The 14992-nt window shown below is 35.2% G+C and overlaps 2 protein-coding genes across 5 annotated transcripts; one reads left to right on the top strand and one right to left on the bottom strand.

Moving 5' to 3' along the window:
- Nucleotides 1–333: 333 nt before the first annotated feature.
- Nucleotides 334–11443, top strand: LOC105694715 (neuralized-like protein 4). 3 transcript variants are annotated; one of them, XM_012415636.2, is made up of 18 exons: nt 334–492; nt 957–1172; nt 1259–1705; nt 1772–1972; nt 2059–2278; nt 2429–2528; nt 2605–2781; nt 2869–3177; nt 3311–3504; nt 3597–3886; nt 3954–4347; nt 4406–4727; nt 4810–5003; nt 5112–5317; nt 5666–6799; nt 6866–7194; nt 8151–8303; nt 8383–11443. In XM_012415636.2, the coding sequence occupies exons 1-18, from the start codon at nt 334–336 to the stop codon at nt 8573–8575; spliced, it is 5238 nt and encodes a 1745-aa protein (XP_012271059.1). In that variant the 3' UTR covers nt 8576–11443. The 3 variants fall into 3 exon arrangements, with proteins under 3 accessions (XP_012271059.1, XP_012271058.1, XP_012271057.1); XM_012415635.2 differs by having other exon boundaries at nt 5666–7194; nt 8383–8616; nt 8700–11443; XM_012415634.2 differs by having other exon boundaries at nt 5666–7194.
- Nucleotides 11444–11454: 11 nt separating this feature from the next.
- Nucleotides 11455–14335, bottom strand: LOC105694716 (guanine nucleotide-binding protein subunit beta-2). 2 transcript variants are annotated; one of them, XR_001103541.1, is made up of 7 exons: nt 14197–14335; nt 13801–13946; nt 13203–13502; nt 12929–13130; nt 12085–12301; nt 11665–11826; nt 11455–11585 (listed from the first exon to the last, which is right to left on the bottom strand). XR_001103541.1 is itself a non-coding variant. In XM_012415639.2 (6 exons), exons 1-6 carry the CDS (start codon nt 14263–14265, stop codon nt 11720–11722), a joined length of 1041 nt encoding a protein of 346 aa, XP_012271062.1. In that variant the 5' UTR covers nt 14266–14335; the 3' UTR covers nt 11594–11719. The 2 variants fall into 2 exon arrangements, 1 of the variants encoding a protein (XP_012271062.1); XM_012415639.2 differs by lacking the exon at nt 11455–11585 and having other exon boundaries at nt 11594–11826.
- Between the last annotated feature and the right edge of the window lie 657 nt (nt 14336–14992).

Here is a 14992-nt window from a genome sequence, read left to right as displayed (position 1 = left end):
TGTCTATTCGTGAGCATTTTGAAAACTTTAATTCCCAATATAGTGGCAGAGATGAGCCTGCCGTGAGCAATCTCCCATCTCATCTCTGCTGACAATTTCTAAATGGAAAATTTAATTTATTTCTGTTGGGTTCTACAGAAAATGGAGCTTCGAACGGAATTCTTAAATTCATGTTTTTCTTATAATTCATTAATCTTGGTTCTTTTAACATGTTTTCAGAATACTCCAATCTAGTATAGCTTCACTTTGCTCTATTCTCATACAGTTCTAAAGGTATACGGATTCAGCTCATCTGCAGAACCTTCAGAATGTGGAGGGGGAGAGTATACACAAATGGTCGAAATGTTTCATCGAAGATGCGGGGATCGTGTATATTTAATAAATAATAATTGTACCGCCGTGAGAAATTTCTCTGAGTACAATTATGGACTTGTTCTTAGTGCTGAGCCACTTAAAGATGATGAATTATTTGAAGTGCGCATCGATAAAAAGGTATCACGACCTAATACAAGTGCTTACCTGATTGCACATGAGATGATACTTAACGATTTAATTTAATTTTGATATTGCCACGTCTCGGAAAACATTTTATTACGTAATATGTTGTTTTATACCTCGTGTACGATGGTTATGCAATTTGTAATTTCTCTGTTAAATTTTATGACACATCAGATTTTCCATTTAAACATTCAGTGCTTGTCAAATTTGGAACATTTTAAAAATGATGCGTGCAGTAAATTAATGTATTTAAAATTTGTATTCTCGCCTTGAACTTTTTTGTGTATGCTTTATCTGGTACCTGATTTGTGTTATTTTAACAGATACGAATTTCATTACTCTTTATCGTATTAAGAACAACTTCCAGTCATGGTTTTGTTATGACGTATTTTTTCTTTAACAGCATTTTATATACGAATATTGAGAATTCGTTTTAAGATTTCCCTTTTGTATCTCAGTTGATATCATGGAGTGGAAGTATAGAAATTGGTGCAACATCGTGCGATCCAGAAACTACGGAATTACCAGCCTGTGCGACAAACCTCCGCCATGGCACTTGGATTATGACCAGCTCAGGTATAGTGTACGATGGTGAACCTGTTGTTGAGCTTTATGGTACCGATCCTGATACTCTTGAAGAAGGACATACTCTTGGTGTTATGCGGACTTCTAATGTAAGAACATTACTTCTATTGACTTATTCTTTTGGATATAAAGAATAATTTGTGTTCATGTTATTTTATTTTGGTAATTATTATAGGATGAACTCGTGTTCTATGTCAATGGAATTTCGCAAGGAGTAGCCGCTACCAATATTCCTTCACGAGTATTTGCGGTTATTAATATGTACGGTAACTGTGTACAAGTAACCATAACTCGTCCACAACTTGGCCTTGTTCCAGTTGAGCCAAAAGACGTATCTGAAATAAATAACGATTATGCCCTTGGTGAAGCATCCAATTCAACGACAACAAATATAGTTGCTAATTTGAATGTTAATTTGAATGTCAATGTGAATGTTAATCTCCCTAAAAATCCAAGTCTTGCAGCTATACGTGAGGATCGTTTGCGATTTCATGAAAGAGGGGGATCACTAGTTAAATTATCTAATAATGGAAGAACGGCAGAAAGGAGGCGGCCTCTTGCTGAATTTAACAATGGAGTAGTAATGACTCACAGACCTCTCCGAGATAATGAGTTATTTGAGGTAAGGAATTAAATATTAGTGAAAATGTACATAAAATGAGAATATTACCAATAGACCACTTTTTAGATCAGAATTGATCGTCTAGTTGACAAGTGGTCCGGTAGCATTGAAGTTGGAGTTACAACTCATAGTCCAACCGCATTGGAATTTCCAGCTACAATGACAAATATGAGATCTGGTACAACTATGATGTCTGGTTGTGGAATTTTAACTAATGGCAAGGGTATACAGCGAGAATATGGGGAATTTAATTTGGATGAATTACGGGTAATTAAAAGGATATTGTCAAAGTAGTATCAAAGACTTGTCTTATAAATTATCATAATATATTTATTTATTATTCCTGCTATCAGGAAGGAGATAGAGTAGGCATGATAAGAAAAAGTAATGGAAACCTTCACTATTTAATAAATGGCCTTGACCAAGGAGTTGCTGCTAAAGTTCCAGCAAGCATATGGGGAGTTATAGACCTTTATGGAATGACTGTAAAAGTGACTATTGTTGATCGAGATGAAAGGGAAGAACAGAATCTAGTTACAAGAAGAAATACCTTACAACTGCAGGGATTGAATGGTATGTGTAATATTTTTTAATTAACATCATTTTTCTCATATTCTCACTCAGGTGTAACAAGGTTTTCTTAAGTAGACTATGTCCGTATAAAATAAGATGTATATTTATTCTAGAAACAATTTTCTTAAATGTATGTGTTATTGTTTTTAGAAACTGGAGAAGAAGAACCGTTGGATAGACTAATGTTTCACATATGTTGTGGAACACATGCCGATGTCATTAATAACGGACGAACTGCGCACAGACCAAAGTAAGTTGAATGTTCTAATTTATTTTCGTGTTAATTTTATACATAACAGTATCATGAAAGAACTTTTTTCTTATAGTGCATTAGTTGATTTTAACAATGGTGTAGTACTAACATCCCGTCCATTAAGGCCAAATGAATTATTCGAAGTGAGACTAGATAAAACAGTCGCTAAGTGGTCTGGATCTATTGAAATAGGAGTTACTACTCATTCTCCAACAGAATTAGAATTTCCTTTTACAATGACCAATGTTCGGTAAGTTAAGTTGTTAGGTGTCGTATGTTATCATTTTTTAAATAATGTACTACTATTTTAATGAACAAGTTCCTTTCCTACTTCTAGGTCTGGTACATGGATGATGACGGGCAATGGAGTTATGCACAATGGAACAACTATAATAGACCAGTATGGTCAAAATCTTGATCGTTTGCAGGTTGGAGATCGTGTCGGAGTAATGAGAAAAGATAACGCGACATTACATTTTTACGTAAACGGCACAGATCAAGGTGCAGCGGCAATGGGTGTACCTGAAAGAGTCTATGGCGTCATCGATTTATACGGTCAAGCAGTGCAAGCAACGATTGTTGATAACACTGATTCCTACAGTCCAACCACAAACAACTCTAGCTTCAGTAATACTACATTGTACAGGTATGCAATACATTTTTTAAATTATACTAGGTTATCTTATACCATTATGAATCACTTATTAGAATAAATGTAAACTCCTTCAAAAACTTATTCCATTGTAAATTTGCTGTAAATTGTATTATTTTATTTATAGTGACCTTCGTTTTCACCATGTTCATGGAAAAAATGCAAGAATCACAAACAATGGATTAACAGCTTCCAGACCTAGAGCTTTGGGGGAATTCAATGAAGCAATTGTAATAGCTAATAGAGCTTTACGTGATGGAGAAATGTTTGAAGTGTCCATTGACAAATTGGTTAATCGATGGTCTGGTGCTATTGAAGCAGGTACGTGAAAATTACTTGAGAAAACGAATTTGTTTCTGAAGCTATGGAATGATTAGTATGAAATTGTTGCTTATCACTATAATTTCATACAGGAGTTACAGCTATCAGACCCGACGAGTTGAAATTTCCTTCCACTATGACTGACATCGATCATGACACTTGGATGCTCTCTGGGTCAACGGTGATGCGAGATGGCCTTATACTCCGAAATAATTATGCATGTGATCTAGATAAATTAGTTGAGGGTAATCGAATAGGAATAATGAAACATCCAGACACATCTTTACATTATTATTTGGATGGAATTGATCAAGGTGCTGCTTGTACTGGATTACCAGCGCATGTTTATCCAGTTATTGATTTATATGGGCAATGTGCACAGGTACATAATAGCCTCTTGGGAGTTGTATAAATGATTCACATCGCCTTAACCGGTATGTTTTCATCAGGTCACTATCGTACTACCGGAGAGAAGGGATACAATGACACAACAATATCTCCCTTCGGAGAATAGTACAAGTCAACAACCTACGTCTGTGATACAGCCACAAGCACAATCAGAAATAACTCATAAATTCCATGAATCTGTAGGCTTGAATATTCAATTGAATAGTGAGAGAGTTGTTGCTACTCGATGCAGGGAATATAACAATGCTATTCTACTAAGCGAGGCTCCTCTAGATAACAACGAATTATTTGAAATAACTATTCAAGAAGTTGCACATGAATGGAGTGGGTCATTAAGGATTGGTGTTCTAAGCAATGAGAGCGGTAGTTGGTTGACTTCTATGAATCTTGTTCCAGGCATGACATCAATTCCTGCTGATTCTTGGTATTTAATTGGTAAGTACGAGACAAAATTTTCTTATATAGTTTTATTAATAAATTTATTTTATTTTAGGACATGAAGTGAGACATAAGAACTACGTTCTTTGTTTAAACTATTGCCCTAGTTTGGAATGGTTGCGTGTTGGCGATAAGATTGGATTGAAACGAACTCATGAAGGCAATTTAAAATTTTACGTCAATGGAGAAGACATGGGAGTAGCTGCAGTAAATGTTCCTGAGTCAGTGTATGCTGTCATTGAACTTTTCGGTAGTACTTTGGCAGTCAGCGTAACCAGCACCAAACAACAGAATGCTGTTATATCGCCAAATGCTAGCCTTAGGCTTCAAGATTCTTTAGAATTGCTCCTGGATCCAATGCCCCCAACAATAAGAAAGTAAGTAATACTAAGGTAAAAACGAGCATAAAACAGTTCAGTACATCATTCAGTACGTTTATTTTATACCGTTCTGTTTTAGCGACGTCGGTATGGATACATCAGTTGAAGTGTCCGAAGCGAAATTATTCAATGAAATGGTGCTCACTCCAACGCAGCCCATTGTTACGTCAACTGGAGACGTAGATTGGAATTATGAGTTTTATGAAAATCATGGCAGAAATGTGGAGCTCGAAAGAAAAACAGTCGCAAGAAGAGTAGCTAGCTATAATCAAGGTTACCATTAAATTACTCTCTATTTTTCTGTTATTTTTATACAATAGTTCTCTCATAAAGTATTACGAACACAGAAATAATTAATTCAATTTTAAATCGTTCTTTTAGGCGTTGTAATGACCAGTCGCCCTTTAATTAAGGGGAAGATGTTCCAAGTAAGAATTGACAAAGTTAACGATCGGTGGGTATCTGGAATGCTATGCGGTGTTTCTTGCGTTTCACCGGAAAAGGCTAGTTTTCCTTTAACAGCTCTCGGATTTAAAAAGCACTCATGGATCATATGTAGCGACTGGGTGTCTCATAATGGAATTAAAGTGAGTACTCTTAAAGATTCAATAATGATATGTCAATAATTCTTAATTGTGATATTAGAAACAAGAAAATTGTATGAAATTTTGATGAATTCAGGTATACGTAAAATATATTACCTCACTTATTTATGATAGATTATGCACCAGGGAATAAGAGATTATTAAAAATTCAAACATTTCATACTCTATATTACTTGATGCGGTCAACGTTCGTAAAATCTGTTCTGACATTATTAGATCTTTGAGTTATTTTTGTATTATATATTAAACATGTTTTTATATGCACATTACTTTGTAAAATATTACTAAATACTATTCTATTTTACTATCATATGTGCTAAATCTTTACAGGTTAAAACGAAATACGGGACAAATCTGGAAAGTCTTCAGAGTGGTTCCACAGTGGGATTATTGATTGACGAGGACTCCACATTACATTTGTATATTAACGGAGTAGATCAAGGGATAGCGGCCACGGATTTGCCTCCTTATGTCTATGGAGTAATCGATCTGTATGGGCAATGCGAACAAGTGTCAATTGTCTCGTTGACATCAGAGCCTGTATATTCGAGCAACGATACCAACAATATGGCAATTGTAGCCACTCACGAGTGCGCTGAGACAGAAGCAGACGATGCAGACAATTCTAGGGAAAAGGCTGATTTAGAGTGCCACGAAAAGGAAAGCGCAGTTCCTATGACTCCTTCTAATCTCTCTTTAAATATACAAAGCCAAAGTGACTTGAACGACGAGCCAACTAGCGATAACGTAGAAAGTCCACATCCTCACTCATCGCACAGCAATAATAATTCGAATCTCAACGCTATCAGCGTTGTACAAGCGAAAGCAATGTCGAGCAGCGTACACTCGGACAGCAATAATTCGGATACAAGCTCCGAGATGGGCAACGATGCCAAAAGCACCGCAAATGTCAAAGCAAAGAATTACGCCGATAATGCAAGTAACTTGCTGGACAACAGCGCTACCTCGCAAAATCAGGCTGAGAATAACAGCGAGGACAACAACCCAGCAGTACACAACACTGCGATATCAGTACATAATGGTTCTAGCAACGTGTTGAACTTTAAGGGGGAATGTACCAACGTAGAAATAAACAATGCAACGAATATAAGTATTAAGAACGGCTCAGCATCTAGCAGCAGTAACATGGCGAATCTCAACACAGCGATTAATTCCACAAACGCTAATAATGCAATAAATGAAAGTATTGCATCCAATGGTCAGGTCAATAATATGAGCTCTATCTTGCAGAATAACATATTGACCACTTCTCAAAATAATTCCGCAGCGACGCAAAATAATTCTGTAGCTTCTCAGAATAATGTCGCCCCTACTCAGAATGCTTTACAAGGCGGGCTGCACAATATTTCAACCTCATTGACTACTTCCTCGAGCAGCCCTCAGGAATCGCAAGCGAATTTGGCAAGGCACGCTCAGGTGCCAAATAACTGTCTAACAAATGTGGTAACTAGTAGTCAAAACAATCATAGTCACAGCCTGCACAATTTACCTCTGGCGTTGTCCGTGCAGGTTGCGTCGTTGCCGTCCACGCCATTGGGAACTGCTTCGCTACAAAAGAAGTGCGAATATTTAAAGGCTTGCACGCGTTTGAAAAAGTCTCTTGTACTTCCCGATGAATTCTTTTCCCATGATGAAGTATTGTGTTATTGCTGTTCTTGTTACAAAGTCGAAGGTGACAGTGCAATCTGTAGAAAGGGCGAGCCACCTGCGGAATTTGCCATTCCTATTGGATGGGCAAGGTTTCCTTTGAAACAGTCTATCAATGCTAATCAAATACCGCAGAGTACTACAGACAAATGGCACGTTGCCTTCTACGGCTCGAGGCTAGATGCGGTTAGGTAAAGAAAGAATTAATACAATATGAATCCAATGTTCTCGAAATAAATATGCTAGTGTGCCAATCGGACACGTAGGGAAATATGATAGTCACAGAAGAGTTGCAAGACTTAGTAAATGCACAGTTTTATAGAGATTTAAAAATCTATTAAGGTGAAGTGAAACACGTCGAGGAACTTGATCGATGTCAGCAAAAAAAGGTTTTTCTAAATACCTACGTTGCCGGCGTTCGTTTTTATATTGACGGCTGTGTCGAATTATTTGAGTATTGTACTAAATGGCATACTCCACGGGTCGTTTTCGTGCAATAATTATAAAGAAATTGAAGCAAAACTCCAGAAATCTCCTGGATTCATGGTTTGTGGGGCCCTAATTGACTGCAGCGTGACACCCTACGCCATCTGTGATTTCCATATCAATTAAGTTTTCACTCTGAGACCTCATATTACCATCGTTTTAGCATAGAAGCGCATAAGACACTTTTTTTGCCTTTATCGCGTTCAAATGTAAGTTTCTCGATTACCAGAGTGTTCTAAATTGTCATACAATTGTCCTGACATTTTCGTTTCTCATAATAGGAGCCTTCAATAATTAGATATCGATCGAAATATGAGAGCTCGACGCCATTTTGGTTCTGTTCTGGGTTAAGTTAAACAACTTTTTTGAGAAATCCAAGTTTTGAAAATATCAGAATAATTCTTAGGTGCTCACGAGCCATGTATCAAAGCTTCATACAGTTCTAACCAACCCTTAAAAGAAAGTGTCTTATTTGAATCAACTGATTTGAGGGGGGGGTTTCACTTCACCTTAATTGTAAATATTTAACCAGAATTAAATGTTTCCTTTTGCCAAAAAATGTTGTGTAAAGTACTTGTTTATTAAATGTTGAGAAACAGTATATAAAGAAACGAGTAATTAAGTAAAGGTATCTATTAGTATATTTTTTTTGTATTTCTAGATGGATACTTGACCGAGGAGAGTTATTAACTAAGGAACAACTGGATACCAGTAACTTAACCACGAGCATAAATAGTGAGGATCAGAATCCTCAAGTGGTTTTTTCACCAAATATCAAATATGCAGCATCGGAAGAATTTACCAGCAAATATCCGTAAGAGAATTATATTAATATCCTGAATCATTACATTAAAGAAATGTGGTTTTAATGTACACGCATTGTTATGTTTCAGGTATATCGATACGGAATCGAATAGGAAAGTAAATGCATCCACTGCATTTCAATTGTTAGTAAGGCCTGGTTCGTATACAATGGGTCCTGCGAAGGATAGTGTCGATCCAAATTTAGAATTTACGGAATGGGCTACGAAGGAAGCTGGAGCTACTGTCATTGTAGCTCTTCTCATTCGCTTAGACGGCTATTAAACTTGAAACTAAACGCATAAATTGCATTTGATGCATTGGAGGTATTCAAATGATTTGTACTTTTTTTCTATTGCTGCAACATATTGATATATTTCATATGCTTGCATTATGAACCCGCTAACAGAAGAGCTAATTCCAAATGAATCACTCGTGCAAAGTATGCAAGAGGAAGACTCCAATGGATTTTGTACAGCAACACTTAAGTTATTCTAATGTGTATACCTAAATTTTAACGACAACTTCCGTGAGGCGGGCAGTTTTCAACCGTGCAATAGTCGACGATTATTTGTATTTTATATTAAAATGAACCGCATTATTTGACTTTAGATAGTGCACTGAGTTATATTTGTTTTGTATATGATGGTCGAACAACGATTCGTTGTTAAATTTATTGATTTTATGATCGTCGTAGATCCTCAAAGCCTGACTCCAAAACTGTTTAGTATAGTCGTATTTATTAATTATGCTTGTCGAATTAATCTAGCAATAATTAGGGAGGATTAGTGTGCGACATTAACACCAATCTTTAAGAGAATATCTCACAGAAGTGACGAATAACATTTTTTATTTACAAAAATGTAATAATTTCGAATGTAGTCGATCAATTGTTCTGGTATTAAAAATTGGTAAAAATTCATGGATATTGACAGATAAGTCCGAAGTTAAGAAAGAAAGGTTTTACGTTTAAAAATTCATGATTTTTTAAGGGTAAACTAATCCAATTGATTTAATAAAGTTTAATGATCGCGCATAAAAAAGAACATTTTATGCATTTTTTGCTTTCATTCCAATTTTTGTGAGATATTCTCTCAAGTTCATTTTTACACACGATTCAATACATTGAAAAGAAATTCCGTTCGCTTTTATCTGTTTTTTTATCGGAATATACTTTGCCTCACCCTACTGTACATACAAACATCGCTCTAAGGAAGTTATACATATGCCCAGTATAATATAAAGCGCATTTTTCTGTGATACTTTTACTACGGTGTATATGCTCCGTATTATGGTAAAAATACAAGACGACCATTCGATATTGATTAATTATGGTCTTTGTGTTTTGTTTGGATCTATTGTTGAGAGATATTATTCCAATTATTGTGTTACATGATTATTATCATGCCTTGGATAAGCATTCTATTATTCCTAGTTTAACTGCGTCTTTAAACATCTAAGGAACGTCAAATAGTATTCTCTTCGATGTACTTTCAAAGTCAAGGAGTTCTGCTTAAGTCGAGGGAATGATTTAAGAATTATTCGAGTCAGCGCAGTGGATATTTTGAAAAATTCTTACGAGCTAATGACATAGCAGTACCATGAACGTTACCTTTACTCACATCACATGAAAACTGCAGAGAATGAATAATTTAATTCACGTTTACACAATTGGTAGATAATTGTAGTTACTCCATAAATAAGTACAGATTAAGCAATTTAATTTGTTTTATTAGAGGATTTTAGTTGGCACTTCAGTCAACCTATTGAAATATGCAAAGGTGAAGCGTATTGCACATCAGATAGTGGGATAATCTGGAGTTTTATCTTTATGGACTTAGATCGTTTTTTCGTGTACTCTTCGTATTATTCCACATCTTTTGAACCCCGTAAGGCACGCATTTTTTCCAAATCTTCCAATAAATACAGCACGATACGTTGTTACCGTAATCGTATACATGTATTCTAGTCATTGATATTATGTAAAGGAATATTTCCTCAAATTTTCGATTGCGATACTTTTGGCAATGGCTAGTCGCCACTTTTAGGTTTGCCGATATTTCGAGATTTAGTAACAGCGAAGTATGATACAAATCCGTTTCGCCTAAAAAGGGTTTACAGAAATGGATTGACGTAAGATATGTAATTAATATATAGTTTAAACTCTGCAATGGCGATAAATGATGGAATGACACTATCAAGCGAGGATACAGGAAGTCGAAATATTCAATAATTTTAATAAATTCATTCTCTTTTGGGAATTATGTTCATTTAATATTGATCCTTTGGAGCAGGGGTTTATCTTGAAATTTGGTTTATACGGCGATTGGTAAATTTATCTACTTAAAAAGTGAAAAGTGAAAGAAAATTGTCACTCAATGAACGGTCGAATTTGAATCCACTTACGATGTATTTTCGAGATCGGAGGAAGAGAGAAATATTTTTCAAGAAAAACTGTAACTACGTCGCTAGTAGAAATAATGATTGCGTCTAAATTCACCAACGTTAGAAAAACGAGAAATAGAGGATTGAAGTATTATTTTTAGAATAAGGAATAATCTATCCAAAGTAATGAGTAAATGTTAATTAAGAATCTTCTTTAATGTCCTATAGTAAACTTGACAATGTTTCTAAGTTGATTGTTTCAAATGCATTGATCTAATTTTTTTTTTTTCACGGTAAATTCCTTGTTATCTTTTGAAAATATAGTACTTCTTGTATAATGCCTAATAGCAGAAATGTATTGCGCAGTAGATCCCTACTATATTGTTCACAAAATTGAGGAATAATAGATAGTATTCCATGATAAATTATGTAGCGTTATTCTGTGCTAGGATAACCCGATATAGAAACAGTTTTCAATTCATATAACTAGGTGAAGATCGAAACCAATGAATGATATCTTCAAACAGTGCATTATTATTAAGATTCTCCATCATGGTTATTATTACCGTCATTATTATAAGTATCACGATTATTATTTATAAATAATATACATGTAAACAGAGAAAGGCGACGTGACTAAATTTCTATCGTATCACCATTACTGCAATGTCTCTGTTGAAATTGTTTTACAGTGAAATACGTTCAGAAATGTGGTCATGTGATAGAAAATTGTAATAAACAACAATATATGAATCGATACCACAGTCATGATTCTTTGTTCTGATTCCATCATATCTTAATCTAACTACAATGCAGTGGAACTTAATATTTTCAGTCAACAATTGGGAATTACATAATAATACGCAGTAACAGGTTTCGTAGAATATAAATTGTTAGTTTTTTACATTTCCTGAAATGTGAGTTCAATTCATCAAATGACTATATCAAATTAAATAAAACACGAATATCTTTGTTGCGTGAAACATTACATATTTCGGTTGTTGCTCAAGATGGGTCAATTAATTGGTACAATAATATTCTTCTCTAGACCCAGATTCTAACATTTTGATCCCAGGAGCAGCTAGCTACTGCCATTCCATTTCCTGCTACACTTAGCGATGTCACTCTGTTTTCGTGTCCCGATAAAACACCTTAAAAAGAAAAACGGATTAATAGATGGCGTATTATAATTTGTGTCAATACTATAACATTGTATCATGTCTGCAATCGGTTCTTTTAATTCTATGCGCATGCGGTTAAAGGATTGTTTAATTGTTTCATACTACATTTAACGCTATATTAAGTACACGATACAATACTTTTTGGTAGCGTTTAAACGTACTGTTTAGGATGGTTTCTGATGAATATAACATTCCGTATAGTTAATTACCTACATATTTTTCACCTACCATTGTGTTGAACTTTCAGCGTATCCCATATATGAATTGAATTATCATCGCTTCCGCAAAATATGAATCTACCGCTAAAGGAAAGACCACAAGATGTAAAGCCAGGCTGCGAGTTTGGTGGCTTAAAAGTTGCTAATTGTTGATCAGATCTTAAATCCCAGATTCGAGCCGTTTTGTCTTCCGATGCTGTTACAAACGCTTGGCCTGAAGGATGAAACTGTAAAATAATTATATAATTAATATTTACTTGGTCAGAGCCTATACTGCTCGTAATTATAGCAGAACCGAAGTGCTGTTAAGGTGATGTAAAAGTGGCGCCAAAGTGATCTCGCTTACGAAACTTTTCTCCAAATTGGGCGTACCGAACTGTTTCAAACTTTACAATGTGAAAATGGAAGCTATAAGAAAGGTCCTTACATCCATGATATTTCAATCGTAAAAAATGTATTTATAGATGTTGGTAAAATTGTTTATAAAAATGATATTTCATGGGTGCCGGGACCTTCTTCATCGATTTCATATTCACGTAGTGAAATTTGAAACGGTTCGGTGCATCCAGTTCGGAGAAAAGTTTCACGAATGATTGACTGCTCAGGTGGCACTTTCACATCCCCTTAAATCGAAGCGTGAGTGACAAATAAATATTGAAACTGATAAATATATCATAAACATCTCTCTTTTACTAAATAACTTAATGAAACGTCAAATTAAATTTGTACGGATTTTTCTACATCTCTGATTATATCACCTTTTGATTCAAAAAGGCATTTAGGTTGTTACCGCGAAATCTACTTTTTTGACTGACATTAAACACAATTTTGTATATATCACTTTCACTCCTTACGCAAACGGAGTTAACATCGGCCTCGTGTCCAAAGAAAGTTTGCTTCGCTTTTTCCTCCCTTAAATCCCAGATTTTACACGTTTTGTCAACCGAACCAGTAAGATAAGTGTTTCCATCAGGTGACAAACTGATGCTGACTACATCACCAGCATGACCACAAAAATCGGTCGTTTTTTTGTTGGCTTCCAAATCCCAAATGCATCTAGAGAGAAAAAGATAAAAGAATCAGTGAGCGTCGGAGAAAGACACTTGTTCTTTTCTAAAATGAAATTACATTTTCATATCACCCGATCCCGTGATGATCCTCTTGTCTTCAAGAAATCTGCAGGAGGACAAGAAACCTTCGTAACCCAGCAACTCTCGGACAATTTTTGCTGATCCCGTTGAATCTCGATTATTAACGTCATATATGGTACACATATTGTCCATTCCTCCACAAGCAACGAAATTTCCAGATGGGGCAAAAGCCACCGACATCACCCAAGCTGATCGCAGGGGAATTACTTGTACTTTATTACCAGTCCATGAATCCCAAATTATCAGTTTACCATCCAAGGATCCAGTAACACAGTGCCTATCCACACAAAATGATTTGTTTCTTCTAATAGCATATTAAATGAATTCGCAAGATTGAACATGGTACCGCTTAGTCCTGTAAATTTATTTTTTGGGAACTGCGTAAATATCAGAAACAATTTTTCTGGAACGAAACCATGCCTTAAAGTAATTATTTAAATTTGGGTTAAATTTAGAGAGCTGCCGTGCTTCTTGAAGCGTGAAATAAATATAGCGTTAAAATAGAAGCGTTAGATAAATATAGCATTTCTCCGTTTGAATAATCCCGTAACGTTTTAGAAATTTCTTTAACCAACCTGCTGTCCCCGCTGAAATGTACCGAGTTCACTTTGTTAATGTGCCCTTTTAGTAATTTTTTGGTGGATAATTTAACTTTTGGAGCATCAGCCAGGCCGCTGCATGTCTCTTCTAATGTTGCATCTTGTTGTTTCTTCTGGTCTTCCTGTAGCGTTGAAAATGATATTTCAATCTTCACGTTAGTACTTACACGATATATTATATTTTAATTACATTCGGCCATATTTGCAAAAAAAATTGCAATATAACAATTCTGACCACTTTGGAAAGCAACGACGAAATAACGAATTTAATTTGATAATTTTTCAGAGTTGAGGAATCCTTACAGGAGTGTAACTTTAACATGATGCAATGGCAACAATTCCTCCTCTCCTTAAAACCACTATTACACTAACCTTGCATTTGTTAATCAGATCCTCCAGTTCTTTCTTCAAAGCTGCTGTTTCCGAATCATCCTTCCCCATTGTTTAAGGTAACGGGAGAACCAGTTTTCTCTTACTGAAAACACAAGAACCTTCACTAAACTAGTGCCGATCAACGATCGGATAGTACTGGTTTCCGTTAAAATGCGAAAGAAGCCTCTGCAACGAGTGCTGCCCTAGTAATCATATTAAATCAACGTTTAATCCCATTTGTTCAGCATTAGCTCAGCTCTCTAGCGTAACTTAATTATTTTCTTATTATAAAAATGCTACCGCGAACGTTCAAACTTTCACAACTTATTTTACCTTCGTATGTTAAAGCGTCGACATTAAAACATGACTTTTCTATTTTGCAGCAGTTTTAAACTTATCGCCATCACATTCAACTAATATATCCTAATCTTGTAGTAAAAGTAAAATGAATTTTTAAAGAGGTACGAAATATATGCGACGTTCCTCATGGAGACTTAAATGTTATGTACAAAATTATTAAATTATTATACGAAACCAATTACCGATTAGATGGTTCGTATATGCGATACATTTAGCACGACACTACATATAACGTTGCAGCATTCATTTTATTCTTAATACATCCCTGGTAGCACAGAATAATTTCTAAACATTTCCTTGTAATCATTGCTAAATATCTCAAGCGACAGATTTTTTAAGATGTCTCGTAGATTTCATTCAAAGATATCTAAAATATTCGTTGAAAATCTCAATGACATATTTAGTTTCAATCATTTATAAACGTATATAGAAATTA

Source organism: Orussus abietinus, unplaced genomic scaffold (assembly GCF_000612105.2).
Source record: "Orussus abietinus isolate OABI.00-Male unplaced genomic scaffold, Oabi_2.0 scaffold251, whole genome shotgun sequence".
NCBI lineage: Eukaryota > Metazoa > Arthropoda > Insecta > Hymenoptera > Orussidae > Orussus > Orussus abietinus.
This window is presented reverse-complemented; position numbering and strand designations above follow the sequence as displayed.